This window comes from Gymnoscopelus microlampas, assembly GCF_963454915.1.
Source record: "Gymnoscopelus microlampas genome assembly, chromosome: 23".
In the NCBI taxonomy this organism is placed as follows: domain Eukaryota; kingdom Metazoa; phylum Chordata; class Actinopteri; order Myctophiformes; family Myctophidae; genus Gymnoscopelus; species Gymnoscopelus microlampas.
In genome coordinates, this window is record NC_139960.1 from 3,483,890 (window position 1) to 3,499,590 (window position 15,701).

General features: G+C 44.8%; 1 protein-coding gene across 1 annotated transcript in view; it reads right to left on the reverse strand.

The window, feature by feature from the left end:
• Positions 1-258: 258 nt before the first annotated feature.
• The window catches only part of LOC311040156 (protein bicaudal D homolog 1-like), a gene marked incomplete at its 5' end in the record, with an annotated part of 51,570 nt that continues 36,127 nt past the window's right edge, over positions 259-15,701 (reverse strand). Inside the window, 7 exons of the mRNA XM_084050251.1 lie at positions 259-2,644; positions 3,583-3,734; positions 7,608-7,802; positions 9,021-9,191; positions 10,425-10,662; positions 12,126-12,304; positions 14,792-15,307. Of these exons, the coding sequence (XP_083906377.1) occupies positions 1,585-2,644; positions 3,583-3,734; positions 7,608-7,802; positions 9,021-9,191; positions 10,425-10,662; positions 12,126-12,304; positions 14,792-15,307 (2,511 nt within the window). The 3' untranslated portion in view covers positions 259-1,584. The remainder of the gene's footprint in view (positions 2,645-3,582; positions 3,735-7,607; positions 7,803-9,020; positions 9,192-10,424; positions 10,663-12,125; positions 12,305-14,791; positions 15,308-15,701) is intronic.

Genomic DNA, 15,701 nt, shown 5'->3' on the forward strand with positions numbered 1-15,701 from the left:
GACCCTTGCAGGTCTGTAACTCTGAGAGAGTACAAATGGAACCAAATGGACCCTTACGGGTCCATTTGGTTCCATTTGTACTCTCTCAGAGTTATGATGGCCGTTGAAATTTTTAAGTTTGAGAACCACCGGTATTGTGGTTGTATTAGCAGACGTGAAGTCCACATACCAGCTCTGACAGTGTGATAAAAAAATCGTTGTGACCCACAGTAGTTTCAGGTCACACATGAGCAGAGCATAAACACATGTTTCTCCTCCTCACAGCAAACACCAATTCATAGTCATACTGGAATCATCAGGAATTTCTCAAAGAGAAAGGACTGCAACGTAAGAGCATCCAAACGTCAACATGCATAGCTCAATTATTATGGCTATATTAAAGTGAGCCACTGGGTGGTGCTACAGTACAGGCGGACCAAACACAAAAGGTTAAAGAAAGTGGTGACTGTACAGTAGCAACAGTGGACCAGGAATATGACTAGCCGTTACTCCTGCACATAATCGTACTTGGTGGAACGGCACGCATTCAAGACAAATTGATGTGACTCCCATTTTCATATGCACGTGCCAAAGATTGGCCTTCATTCCCGGTCCACAGCGGCGCTAACATCACACTTGTTACGCTCTTGTTTAAGATCAAGAAAGAGTGAGAGATATGAGATTTCAAACACACGCTGCATCCACTGTATCCCAGTAACTCATCCTCGACTTGCACTGGAATTCTTGCGCTGAATGACATTTGGTTAACAGTGCTGTCTGTATATAATTGTAACTATTACCATTCAAAACAGAGTGAATATAACACTGAATAAGGATGAAAGTAGTAATGTGTTGTGGCCCTCGTTTAAGGTGTCAAATCAAAGTGGCCACAAAATGTCCACCCTAAGACGTCAGAATGTCCCTGTGTTGTTATCACGTCATGCATGTACAGTGGATGGGCAAAACGAAAAGCTTAAAAACCCTCTTTAAAAAGCCTCTTTTAACATCCTGTGTAGAGTAGACCAATCAACAGTCTCAGAATAAAAGGAAGGCGGTGCCACTTGTGCTCCTTTGTGTCAAATCCCTGAGCAAAGTCTGAACATTCAAAACCCATTGGCCGAGGCTTAGGCACAGGAAACAGGAAATGGAAAAAAACAGGAAACCATTCTGTCCTCCTCTCTGTGAGCCCCACTCGCTCCCCCCCTCTGTCCAGTGACAGAAAACAGAGGGATGGTGGGAGTTATAGTTTTATAATCAGTAAGGGGGGTCTGATTGGATATGTAGCCAAGTTGGTGGAAAGTAGGGCTGGGCAATTAACTGAAAATATATCCAAACCGATATTTAGAACCGACTTAATCTTGCTCATGTAGATGAATCGAATAATCGAGAAGCAGGTTTTTTTTTATATATATTTTATCAACGAATCGACACGAAAAAAATCTACTAGTCTAACCCTGTATTATACTTACAATGGTGAAGTACAAAAAATTTACTATTTTCTGTTATTTTTAATAATCATTCATTAATCGTAATCGAGGCAAAAGTTTCAAATAATCGTGACATTGATTTGAAGTCATATCGCCCAGCCCTAGTGGAAAGCGGGGGTCAGTGGCGAGGCCGATAGGAGCTGTAGTACCTGGGGTAGAGCGGCGAGTAGTGGGAACCATGGCCGTAGGAGGAGGATGGAGTATAGGAGCTAGAGGGGGTGTAGGCTGAGGAGGGGCTGTAGTACGCAGAGGAATAACTGTGGGGCGATGCAGGGGAGTGAGAAGAGGAGTACGGGGAGGAGGAAGACGGGGTATAGAGGCCAGAGGAGCGTGTCAAGCTGGACAGGGGCCGCGATCGAGCCGATGAGCTCCATGCGGAGTTCCTGGCGCCCAGGGGCGAACGATAAGGGGACGAGGGGCCCGAGGGAGCCGAGCTCAGCTGGCTGCCCCTGGTGGTGGTGGAGGTGGCAGAGGAGGGGGGTGGAGAGGGGTGTGGGTCAGGGGGGGTGTAGTGCCTGGACAGGTCTGAGCTACGGGGCAAAGCGGGCGAGAAGTTGACGCTGATGCTGTGGGAGTCGACCACGAACGTCCGCACGCCCAGCGTCCACTGGGAGTGACCCAGGCCGAGAGGGGCGGTGGAGGAGGAGGCCGGGGTCCAGGCGGAGGAGGGAGAGGTGGGCGCCTCCAGGGCCGGGGGGCTCCCCGGCACCGAGGGAGCGGCCGACGACGGGCTGGGAGGGGGCCGGTGCGATGCCGTAGGGGAGGTGAGGGCGGAGGCCAGCACCGCTGCAGCCGCCGCGCCAATGGAGCAGGAGGACGGGCTACGGGGAAAGACAGAATGCAGTTCGCCCGAGGAGGGACTGGTGAAGCTGGAGGGGCGGAGGCTACCGTGCGCCACGGGCAAGCCAGGTCCCTGGGTTAGGGCGGAACCGGCGGCGTGCAAGGCCGGGGCCGGGTGACTTACTTTGGGGGTGCTGGTCTTCCCGCGGGGCGGCTTGCCCCCGCGCGACGTGCGGTGGCACAGCTCCTGGTCGAAGGCCAGGTCCTCCAGGCGCTGGGTGAGGGCCAGCTTCTGCTGGATGGCCATCCGCAGCAGGGAGTTCAGGGTCTTCTTCTCGTCCTCGGCCGCGGCCAGCTGCCTCTGCATCTCGTCCAGCTGCGTCACGTACTCGTCACACCTGGACGGGCACAGGGAGGGGTGAAGCGGTGGGTGGAGATGGAGGAGTAAAGGAGAGGAGGTGGAGAAGGTGTTCAGCAGAAACAATAAGCCACGATACAAGGAGAGAAAGAAAAAGAGAGATTGTTGGATTTAGACAAAAGTGATAGGAGAGACACTTTTTTTCCTCCACTGTGATAGTAGGGATGTTAACAATTTATCTACTAGACTAGAGATTAATCGCTCATTAAGAATTTACTCGATTACATTAATCAATTAAACAATTACTAGAGCGGTTCTGATTTATGATTTCCCAGCATTCATTTTCACAAACAGGTAATATACCTGTTTGTATATTATCTGAGCGGATAATCTGAGCAGCTAAAAAATATATATTATCCCCAAATGTTTCAACCACTGTTCATGAGAGGTTAAAAACTTAAAGTTGACCATGATTGATTAGTTTACAGGGGCAATTGTGTTGTTTGGTTCATTTAAGCACTGTAGTTTAATGACAAAATGCCATGAAAGCATTGTCTGTCTCAGGTGCTACTGAGCAGTTTGTACAAGTACCGTAATAGTAAATTCAGGTTCCCAGGAAAATCACTGCTTATCAATGAATCGATGATCAATCAATAAGGTGAATCAACTATCGATTAATGACTTAATCGATAATTTCCATCCCTATGCTGTAGGTGTCCGTATTTCGTCTCATACGTCCAAAACCGTTACTTTTCAGGATTCAAATTCAGAAGTATCGAAAGTAGCAGATCTACAAGCTCAAAACGCGTCGCTTGCAGATCTGCTGCTTTTGATACTTTTGTGTGACGCTGTAGTATGATCAAGTAGGGCGTTAATTTACGGGAAAAAAACACAGAAAGCTAGAACATGTAGATAAGAGGTTTCTGCCCGACATGTCAGATATGTTGTTGTGCCGGACAGTGTCTCGTGGTCTCTGACCTGGTGGCGAACATGGCTCTGAGGGAGGAGAAGGTGGCAGCGTCCTCCTTCAGGGCTTTGAGCTCGTTCCTCAGCTTCATCATGGTGTCCGTCACCATGTGCTTCTCTGTCTCATACTTACTCTTCAGGTTGGACAGGGCCACCTCTGCCGTCTGCAAAAACACACAGGCATCTTAACCACTTGAAACCCAGCACCCAAATTCAAGGGGGGGGGGGACATGTGTGTCCCTTGGATCCAAATATTGTACTTTTACTCCACTACATTTATTTGAAAACTTTAGTTACCAGTTACTTTTTTTATTATTATTACAAAACATACATTAACCACTTCAGCCCTATATCTACATTTCGGCCATTTGAAAATAGCAGATCTACAAGCTCACAATGCGTCGCATCGACGCATTGTGAGCTTGTAGATCTGCTACTTTCAAAAGGTTTTTATACATTTGAAAAATGTACGAAATTTACCAAAAAAGTACATTTTGATGCCACTACTTTTGTACTTTTACTCAAGTAAATTCTTCATTTTACAGAGTATTTATTTAATGCAGTATTTTTTACTTTTACTTAAGTAAAAAAAAATTAGTACTTTTTTCCACCACTGGTTGTGACGTGTTGTGAGCTTATAGATTGGCTGTTTTTGGCAAAGAGATTTGGTGTAGACGGGGGGGGGGGAAGCGGTCCAAGTACAGTTGCAACTCAGGTCCATTTTACAAAGTCTAGAGTGTTTAAATGGTTAAAATAGAATGTGCCAATTAAGCCTGATTTATAATGAAAATATAGCCAATCTACAAGCTCACGACGTGACGCATCACAACACGTTGCAAGCATGTTAGATCTGCTATTTTTGCTGCTGGACTACCACAACCTCAATGAGGTATAAATCAAGCTTTACTTTTACCTGAGGTTCACATGCTACGGGTAAATAAAATCTTTCTAATTTAGTTTTTTTCCCAACATCTAAATCTATAGCGTAGACCCTCCTGTTCATAAAAACAGCAAAAGCTGTCAAGCGAGAGGGGAACAATGTGAGCATGGCTCAGCAGTTTTCAAGAAATTTAAGAAAGTGTCATTAGTTTCAATGATCTATGAAGGCCATTGGCCAGTTAATTGTCTCACTTTATAACCGTCTGCCGGCCCAGAAGGGAACAGCACTGGAGTGATAGTGAAAACGTTGAAGCTCATAAATTGCCTCCATTGTCTACTCTCAACGATTGGAAACATACTGCGTTCAAAGTCCTGCATTGCATGTAGAAAGGAGGACATTATGGTGGATGCCATTACGTTATTTGGAATGAATCTCCATTTTAGATTCATCTCAAAAATAGACAGAAAGGTAAAATCCCAGGCCTGTTCTAAAAATAATCTCTTACAAAGTTACAAGGGATTCCATAAAGAGTATACTGCACATAGTAAATACTGTATGTATCCATAAAACTCAAAGTGCATTGCTTTAGTTAAAGGCGCAGCATTCCTGCTCAGTCACAACAAAGTTGCATTGCCAGTGGTGTAAAGTAACTAAGTACATTTACTCAAGTACTGTACTTAGTCTTTCCGATTTTCAATACTTTTACTTCTACTCCACTACATCTCAGAGACAACTATTGTGCTTTTACTACACAACAATTATTTGAAAACTTTGGTTACTAGTTTCTTTACTATTACTTTACTATTACAAAACATACATGAACCACTTCAGCCCTACATACTGCGGCTATCTGAAAATGTGACGTGTTGTGGGCTTGTAGATCTGCTATTTTCAAAAGATTTTAATACATTTTGAAACCTTAAAATGGGACATTCTGCATAAGGAGTACTTTTACTTTTGGTACTTTAAGCACATTTTGATGCCAATACTAGCGTCATGCTACATTGCTCCCCACATTTTTAAACAGTGGAAATCAGTTTTGTCATCAAGCATACCTCGAAATCTCCGATCTTTACATGGTGGCTTCATCTTACAACCTTTTGTACAAGCCTATATATTTTCCCTATTGTTCGCTACGGGCAGTAAGTCCTGGCTATTAACCAGCTAGATTAGAACAATGCTGAAGTGACCAGAGTGCTTCGGGGCTTTATATTAGGTCCGTATTTCCTCTATGACGTCTCCCTCACAGTGTGTCGCAGCCAAATCAATTATGGGAAAATGACAGGAGGGTAAACATGCTGTAGCACCCCCCTACTGTGAAGTTATTTATATACTGTATACATAAGGTACAGAACACCAAAGATAATTTTTCTGAAGCAATGCGACTGCCTTCTATACTATCCTCTTCCTCACAATCCCATTGAACGCTTAATGAAGGACAGAGAAAAATATTTTAGATGATGCACTCTGTCGCAGTAACATTAGTAAAAAGCAAAGTGAGTTTATTAAATTTGAATTTCCTGTCACACCCGTTTTTTATTTATTACCTCAGATCCATAACCGTTTGGCCTAATGCCTCTGCTAATAACTCTTTATCAGAACCCTAAAGTCAATTGTTGACCACTTTATCAAATATACTATTACAACATTATCTTCAGTTGCAGACACCAGCGATTTAATCACATTGGTTAACATATCTGTCCCGGATAATGCATTTTTAGTGTTGCCTGGCGTAGAGAGTTTGTGTACTACCAACAAAACCCATGAAGACGGCTGGCGGCTAAGTCATTCTTTCTAGGTAGTTTGTCAGGACGTTTGTCAGAAAGTTTGACAAACTTCACTTTGAAATCCAGTTATTTTACTCAGGGTACTTCTATGGTTTCGGCATTTGGCCCTAATTATGGGTCACTGGGAATCCCTGGGAGCATTTGGATATATGCACTGAGACCGCTGGTGTGCTCTCTGGTCATTCGTAAATTCAGTGCACCCTCCCCGACCCCACTGAGAAGAAGGGTTGTCCAGTGTGTTAACTACAACACTGGTGAAAACAACAATGGTGGGAGAAGTAATAGCTAAATGTTAACTAGACCGGTCATCAAATTATTGGCTTGGGAATGCACTTTTTTTTCAATTCAATTGTGTGTCAAATCACAACAACTTGTCTCAAGACAACTTTTTGGGGGTTTATAATTGATAGAAAATAAGACCTTTTTAATACCAAATTGTAAGAAAGAGGCAAGCATTGTGAAAATCTACAAGCTCACAATTCCTGCGAGTGAGCTTGTAAACAATATTGAGCTTGTAAACAATATTTATCTGTGGAACCGAATTTATCTGAGGAAACTAAAAAATGCCTACAATTCCAAGTGCTTATCAGGTTGGGGGGTCCCCAGTTCAAATATGATTATTTTCGGGGGTCGCGGCCTGAAAAGTTTGGGAACCCTTGTACTAGACTATGCTAAACGAGGCGAGACGAGTGGTATTGCCTGTCATTGCTGCCAGTGAACTGCTATTTATTATTTATTATCTGACAGGCGCCGCGCGGGGCAGGCATAGGAAGCAGTGAGGGACAATACAGACCGCATGCACAGAGGTGCGAAGCAACAATACTCTACAGGCAAGGTGTGGTGTTTTTGCTGACCATTCGTAAATCTGCTGAACTAAGTACATACCGCCAGAGCACTCTGAAAACTGAGTAGTCAAAGTGCATACATCCGAAAGCACCCCCTGTATTAATTCAGGACTACTGCTTTCAGGGACGTGCACAGATAGACTCTAGGTGGTGCTAGAGCACCTGCCCTTTGCCCTCTTGACCAGAAGTGCCCTTTTTCAGTTTACAGCAGGGGTCTTCAACAGGGGGTCCGGGACCCCTAGGGGGTCCTCAGAGTTACTACAGGGGGTCCGCCAATTCTTTATGTGATATGATTTTTCTTTTTACCATAACCACTCGAAACCTAGCATCCCTTTTCTGAGGAGAACTTTAGCCAAAAATAGCCGATCTACAAGCCCACAACACCTCCCCCCCCCACACACACACACACACACACACACACACACACACACACACACACACACACACACACACACACACACACACACACACACACACACACACACACACACACACACACACACACACACACACACACACACACACCTGTTTGTTAGCCTTGAGGACCAGCCTGAGGGTGGCTATCTGCTCTCTCTTGGTGCTGAGTAAGGACTTCATCTTCAGCATCTCCTCGAGGCAGCTCTCTTTGTCCTTGTCCATCAGAGGAGCCAGCTCCCTGGCTGCAGCTCTCTGTCTGGACAGCTGGAGAGACCTGTCCACTGCCCGCTGGAGGTGCTTCACCTGCAGACAACAAGGACAACAAAAGGGGAGTGAGAGAACAGGCAGAAAGGATCGGGGCTGTAACTAGCCATTCATCAGGGACGTGCACAGATAGACTCTAGGTGGTGCTAGAGCACCTGCCCTTTGCCCTCTTGACCAGAAGTGCCCTTTTGAAAAAAAGAGAAAAAAAAGGTTGTTTTTTTTTCAGTTTACAGCAGGGGTCTTCAACAGGGGGTCCGGGACCCCTAGGGGGTCCTCAGAGTTACTACAGGGGGTCCGCCAAATCTTTATGTGATATGATTTTTCTTTTTACCATAACCACTCGAAACCTAGCATCCCTTTTCTGAGGAGAACTTTAGATCTACAAGCCCACAACGCCTCGCAGCGCGAGGCGTTGTGGGCTTTTAGATCTGCTATTTTTGGCAAAGAGGTATAGGTGTAGAGGGAAAAAAGAGCAGACCAAGTAAACAAAAAAAGGATGATTTACTTGAGCACCTGCCCCTCAAAATGTCTGTGCACGCCACTGCCATTCATTTTCCGATTAATCGAATAATCAAGAAGCGCATTGAAGCAATCAAGAAGCGCATTTTTAATGACATAAAATGTCATTAAAAATTATGTCATCGAATCAATTAACCACTTCAGCATTCTTTTACACTTTTTCACACAACAGTGTTGTTGTCCAACAACAGCGGAAATAGCTGTGGTGGAAAAATAACTCAGATATTTTACTTGAGTAAAAGTAGCAATACCACAATGTAGAAATACTCTGTTACAAGTAAATAGCCTGTGTTCAAAATGTTACTTGAGTAAAAGTACAAAAGTATTGGCATCAAAATACACTTTTAAGTACCAAAAGTAAAAGTACTAGGATGTTTGAAAATATCCTATGTATAAAATAGGTCTAAAGTGGTTAATGTGTGTTTCATAATATCATGATAAGTAAAAGTACAATATTTGCCTCTGAGATGTAGTGTAGAGTAGAAGTAAAAGTATTGGAAATTGGAAATACTCAAGTAAAGAACAAATACTTCAAAATTGTACTTAAGTACAGTACTTAAGTACATGTACTTAGTTACTTTCCACCACTGGGAAATTGCGATCTACAAGTTCACAACGCGTCGCGGTGCATTTAGCAGACGCTCCTGTCCAGAGCTACCTACAGAACAAATGTGACGTCAAGGCTGAAAGTGGTCTGCAACTAAAATACACGCACGCACACACACACACTGGTCCCACCTGGTCTCTGATGATGGCGTTCAGGTTGTAGATGTTCATGGGCTCTTTGCGCAGCTCGCCGGCTGGCTCCAGGGCGGGCGACGACGATGACGATGATGACGAAGAGGCACTGATGCTGGGCGAGCCCACGGAGGGGGAGCGAGGCCCCGGGCTCTGCTGCTGGGACGGGACCTGCAGATAGACCTGTCACACTTAATACATAATCACCTGATGATAATAATTAACAGCATCAATGAGAATTGATGCACCAATTGTTGCCATTAGAGTGTCGGGTGGCGCTCGGGTGGCGCAGTGGTAAAGTCCCTGCCCACCACCATGGAGGTTGTGAGTTCGAATCCACTGTGGTGCAACCGGCGTCTTTATCAGGCGTCTACACAAACACAATTGGCCCGTGTTCGGGGAAGGGAAGCCGGGCGGGGAGGGTGATATTGGTCACTGCACGTACTCCTACAGGCTAGGGGCGGCACCTGTCAGCGGGGAGTGTTGGACGGGAGGAGTAGGACGAAGGCTCTACGTCCTCCTGGTGTGGGCTCCTCACTGGCAGGTGAGTCAGTAGGACACAACAGCAGTGACAACACACAGAAATGTGTGTGGGGAGGAATCAATTGTCATAACGACTAAAAAGGGGGTAAAATATTATTGGCTACTCTAAAGAAAAAGAAAACAAGTTATGGAGCTAGCAAGCCTGAGGTCCAATGGCAGGCTGTTCCAGAGTCTAGGGGCCCTGATGGACCCGGTCACCCTTGGTCACCAGCCTAGACTTAGGAACAACCAGTAGAGCTGAATCAGAGGACCTCAGACGACGGACAGGCACATACAGTAGGGTTCCAGCAGCTCAGCTGACATGCCGTTAAGAGCTTTGAAAGTTAACGATAAAATCTTAAAATAAAATGTATTTGAGGTAATATTTTTTGCATATCATATTTTTATGGTGGAAATAGCACATCTACATCTTTTTTTTAAGAATAAAATGATTTAATATGGCCTACTTTGGACCATGGCATAGTACAATATTTATTTTGATTATTGGCAGCGGTCATCGTCAGTCATTTCTTTGCACATTTAAGTTATTTGTCTTATCTGCCCTGTGCAATTTTAGTTTACAAAGCCTAAAAGGCCAACATCTTATTTTTGTTGTGTATGTTTCAATGTTCAATGACAAATTCACAATTAAATCGTTAATCAAAAGTATTCATATGGCATCGTGAACTGTTCAAACTGCATATTTTGATATGTATGTTCGTACCATTGCTCGTTATACTGTTGTTCATCTAGATGTTTGCATGTTTATGGACCACAACACAATGGCTCTTTTATGATTGATCTATTTGAGTTTTTAACGTACTGTCTGAACCTTTTAAATCGTCAAGTAAAAATAAATGTCATGGTGGTGACAGCCCCTACCTGCAGACACTCTCTGGCCCCCTCCTTCCCCTCTCTCCCCGCCTCACCAGACAGGGGCTCTTTGGACGGAGACTCCGACGGGCTGCGCGACTCTCCGGATTGGCTCGAGGAGGCCGAGGCCGAGGCCGAGGCGACGGCGGCCAGGCGGCGGGCGAGGCGCGGGGTGAGCAGGACCCGGCTGTCGTCGGCCGACAGGGCTTTGAGGCCGGCGCTGAGGCCCCGCAGACCCCTGCCCTGCCTGGGAGGAAAACAGCAAGGACAATACTGTCAGTGTTGCCAGAGAAATAAGAAACCAGGTCTATGAAAACAAGCCCAAAGGAAGCGACTATAGGCCACATGAGCACTTTAAACCTCTACGTCGGCTGTAATAGCCGATCTACAAGCTCAAAGCGCATGGCGTCACGACGCGTTGTGAGCTTATAGATCTGCTATTTTCAAAGCAAATCTTGAAAAACTTGACAAAATGTGGAATATTTTTGAAACAACATAAATCTTTATGAACAACACAAATCTTGTATGGGGTCCCTGCTACAAAATATTTTCAGATGGGGTCCACGGCCAAATACATATTAATTTGGGGGTTCTTGACGTGAAAATATTTGAGAAAAACATTAGGAAATGAGCCCAAATAAGCAACTACACTTTAGAAACAAGCCCCAAATAAACTACCAATATTTATAAGCGACTTTACAGGAAAACAAGCCCAAAATCGCTTATAAAAAAGCAAACAGGGCAACACTACATACTGAATATGGTTGACTACCTTTGATAGTTGACCAGCAACACAGAGCTACTGTATCCAGCACCACATTTATTTACTTCCCTGCCACAAATGTTTACAGTTTGAGTTCGAACATTGGAAGGGGTCATGCCAGTAGCACATTGACGGATAATGAGTTGACCACACAACCGTATAATGTCCCCAGTTTAGATTTCTGCTGAAGAGACCTGTGGTGTCTTTCTGCTCTTGCTCAACTTTTCGTCTCTCTAGTCTCTACACTGTCTAAAAATGTATAATATATTTATGGTTTTAACATCAACAAAAAGTTTGGTAGAGTAGGTTTGTAAGTGTCATGCCTGGCATGCCTTGGTTGTAGAAATCCAAAGACCACTGCCAAAGTCCACTTGAACCCCAGCATTCTTATTCTGTAGAGAACATTCGGCAAAAATAGCAGATCTACAAGCTCAAAACGCTATATAAATTATTATTATTCTTATTAACACGGTGCAACAAAACACATTGTGAGCTTGTAGAGCGGCTATTATCGCCAAGGGGTTTAGTAGAGGGTAAAAAAGCGGACCAAGTACTGCTCCGACCGTCCACTAAATACTAGTTGACCAAGTCTAGAGCACTGTTTCCCAAACAGTGGGTCGGTTGCGGACAATTTTTTTGGGGTCGCGAGTAAATGTCCCCCCTTTTTTTTGCTTCCCACATAAAAAAGAATATATATATAATATTTCAAAATATTTGTAAAAGTTTAAACAAACAAAAAACAATTTTCATCACTTAAAAACAATTCCCAAACATTACATAAATTAAAAAAATTAAAAAGGTTTAAGAAGTTTAAGTAGTAGATCGGCTATTTTCACTAGTTTGGGTCCCGGGCAAACGTCTACGGTAATTTCTCTTTTGGGTCTCGAGCTAAAACGCTTAGGAACCACTGGTCTGGAGGGTTGAAGTGGTTAAAAGAGTGGGTGAACCTGTAGTAGTCCAGCATGACGCGGTTGGGAGTCTCATTGTTGCACAGACACACATGGTGGTAGAGCTGAGCCAGCTCCTCACTGAAGATCACCAGCTCATCCTGAGCCGCGTTCAAGGCCCCCTGGCTCTCGCTGGACGCTGTCTGAGCTGCCCGCAGCCCCGACTCCAAGCTAGAGATCTTTGGAATAGAATAGAATAGAATAGAGCATGGCATTCCCCACCATTTTTATGCAGATGACTCACAGATCTACATACATGCCCCTGAAGAAAAATGACACCACCTCCCTGAACACCCTGCTGGACTGTCTGAAGGACATAAAAGCATGGATGGCCCTAAACTTTCTTAATTGTAATGAAAGTATAACAGAGGTCATGGTGACACCTCCTCTCTGGATCTGGGCCCCCTGCAGCCATTTCTAAAACCGGTGGTCACTAGCCATGGTGTGATTTTAAGTTTGACAAACAGATTAACTCTGTTGTTAAATCCAGCTTTTATCAGCTGAGGCTTTTAGCCAAAGTCAAGTCTGCTGTAACCCTTTCTGATTTTGAACGTCTTTGCCATGCTTTTATCGCAACCCGACTTGACTACTATAATGCACTTTATGTTGGCATTAGCCAAGCCTGCTTGTCACGACTACAGTTAGTCCAAAACGCGGCCGCTCGCCTCTTAACAGGGGCACGGAAGTATGATCATATCTTCCCGATTCTTGCCTCCCTACACTGTTCGTTACAGGATTCAGTTTACGTCTTTAAATGAGTTGGCACCATTGTATATATCGGAGCTTCTACCTCCCAATAACTCTACAAGGGTCTTGAGGTCGACTGACCAGTCACTTCTTAAGGTCCCCGCAACAAAGCTGAAGACCCGGGGAGATAGATAATTTTCCTCCGTAGCGCCCAAACTGTGGAATGAGCTTCCACCCCATGTTAGAGCCTCTCAAACATTGCCTGTGTGTAAATCACGTTTGAAAACTCACTTGTACTCTTTGGCGTTTGAAAATTCAGACTAAGAGTGTTGTTTCCACCTGGCATTGTGTCTATATGTTGTCCTGTTTATTGTGGTTTGTTTTTTTTGCTCTTGTATATTTTTAGTGTATTTTGTTACTGAGTGTACAGCACTTTGGTTCACTGTTGTTTTAAACGTGCTCTATAAATAAGGTGGATTGGATTGGATTGGATAGAATAGAATAGAACTGTGGTTCTGAAACCTTTTAATTTCAAGGACCCACATAACTCTGAGAGTGTACAAATGGACCAAATGGAACCGTAAGGGCCCATTTGGTTCCATTTGTACGCTCTCAAAGTTACAGACCTGTTAGGGTCCATTTGGAACCCCCTCAAGGAACCCAGAACCCACTTTGAGAACCACTGGAATAGAATGTTTCATCTGAGGAAATTAATTTAGGTTTTCAGGTGGGACAAAGTCATTGTTTTGCAAGTCGAGTCAAGTCACAAGTCATTGTTTTTTTGTTTTTTTTGATCGAGTCGAGTTTAAAGTCAGCAAATGTGTCTCGAGTCCACACCTCTGTTTTTTAGGTATATAGTTATGTACCATACAGTGAAACGTTTCCTCTAATAATACAGTATCCCCACAAGATAGTGAGGCTTATGTATGAATATAGTAATAAGGATGGAAAAGCTAAAAGCTGGAAGCAAAGAATAAAGAAGCTGAAGCAGAGAGCACTGCAGTGAAAGTGATCTGCCTTGTCTTGGTACGTTGACCCCGAAAAATCAATTTCCATTAATTCCGAGCAAGACCAGATATAATTTCATATCTCATTCTGTCCCCGCAGGCCCTGTGTTACTGTACGAGTAATCGATCAGAGGCTGGCCGATGCCAGGTTTTTGGGTCTGATGCCGATCCCGTTTTGGAGAGTCCAAGACCACCGATTATAGAAGTATTGGCCGATATTTTATCAATCTAACCAATTAGAAATGTTATTTTATTTGATTAAAGCTTTAAAAAGAATTACAATTCGAAAATAGCTGATCTACAAGCTCACAACATGTTGTGAGTGTGTAGATCTGGTGAAAGAAAGTTTCACCTATGATGACATGCCCAAAATACAAATCGGCTGCATAATTGTCGTCTGTCGATAACGATGTCATCAAAAAAGTCAAATAATGGCCAATATATCGGTCTGCCTCTATAATCAATACCACTACTCTATACCCGACATTTCCACCCACCTCTATGGGACCTACAACCATGACTACAGATCCCATAGCCTGCATGGACAGTTTCTGGACAAAAACACTACTAAACAGCTTAAATTTAGGAAAAGTGAAATACTGGCTTCGTCACTCTCTTCATATGCCAGTGGTCAATGCCCGTGTTCAAGTTCAGATCGATTGGTCAACCCACTGAGGAGAAGAATCTCCCCAATTTAGTCATTATGCCCATTAATTCCTCCCCACACACATTTCTGTGTTGTATTCTACTGGCTCGCCTGCCAGTGAGGAGCCCCCACCGGGAGGACATAGAACCTCTCCTCCTGCCCAACACTCCTTCACCACCCCAGCCCATAGGAGTACGTGCCCCGCCCCGGCTTCCCTCCCCCGAACAGGGGCCAATTGTGTTGGTATAGTCGCTTGACAAATCTGAATGCACCGCGGTGCGGTGGATTCCAATAGGTTTCACTCATTTTATAGTAGACGTGATTACCTTCTCCCGTGCCTCGCGGCAGCTCTTCTCCAGCTTGGCCACATGCCCCTCCAGCCCGCGGAGGTGAGCGTCGCCCGCCCGCGTCGCCGCCCTCTCCTCCGCCTCGCCGGCGTGCGCCAGCCTCTCCCGCAGGCACTTCAGCTCCGCCTTGAGCTCCACCACCTCCGTCACCGCCACCCGGTACTTACACTGCAGGATCTCCAGACCGGGAGTCTGGTGGAAAAACACCTGACTTTGGCTCATTGTCCCACTGTTCTCGTCCTCGTTGTCCCCTCCCTCCTCTTCTCCTCCTCCTCCTCCTCCCTCTTCCTCTGCCATCTCCACCATGGCGGCGGCGTGGTGGTGGTGGGCCTCCTGGGCGAGGCGGGCCCCGCGGTGCAGCCGGCGCAGGGCGGTGACTCTCTGGCTGAGGCGGATGGCCCTCTCGTGCTGCTCCGTCAGGGCACCCTGGGTGTGCTGGAGCTGAGTCTGGGACTCCTGCAGGCTGGTCAACAGCACTGCCTTCTCTCGCTCCACCTGGGGGGGGGGGGGGGTTATAGGCAGATTGGGTAAAGGCCGGTGGGATCACTAGAAGGGTTGAGCAATTAACCAAAAATATATCGAATATATAGATATTAACCAACTTATAACCAAATAATCAAGAAGGTTTTAGTTTTTGCAATTACATTTTTCTTAAACTGTATAATAACGAATCACCACGAAAAAAAAATATTAAGAGAAAATTGTTTTATGATCGACTACATCGATTCGTCTAGTGGCTTAGCCCTGTATTATACTTTGTTGTACAATGGTGGCGTACAGAAATAGCGAATACAGCCGATCTATACGCTCACAACCGACTACAACAACCACTGTTACTTTCACTGTGCAATGTAAGACAATGGGGAGGATATTGGCGCATCTATTGAAC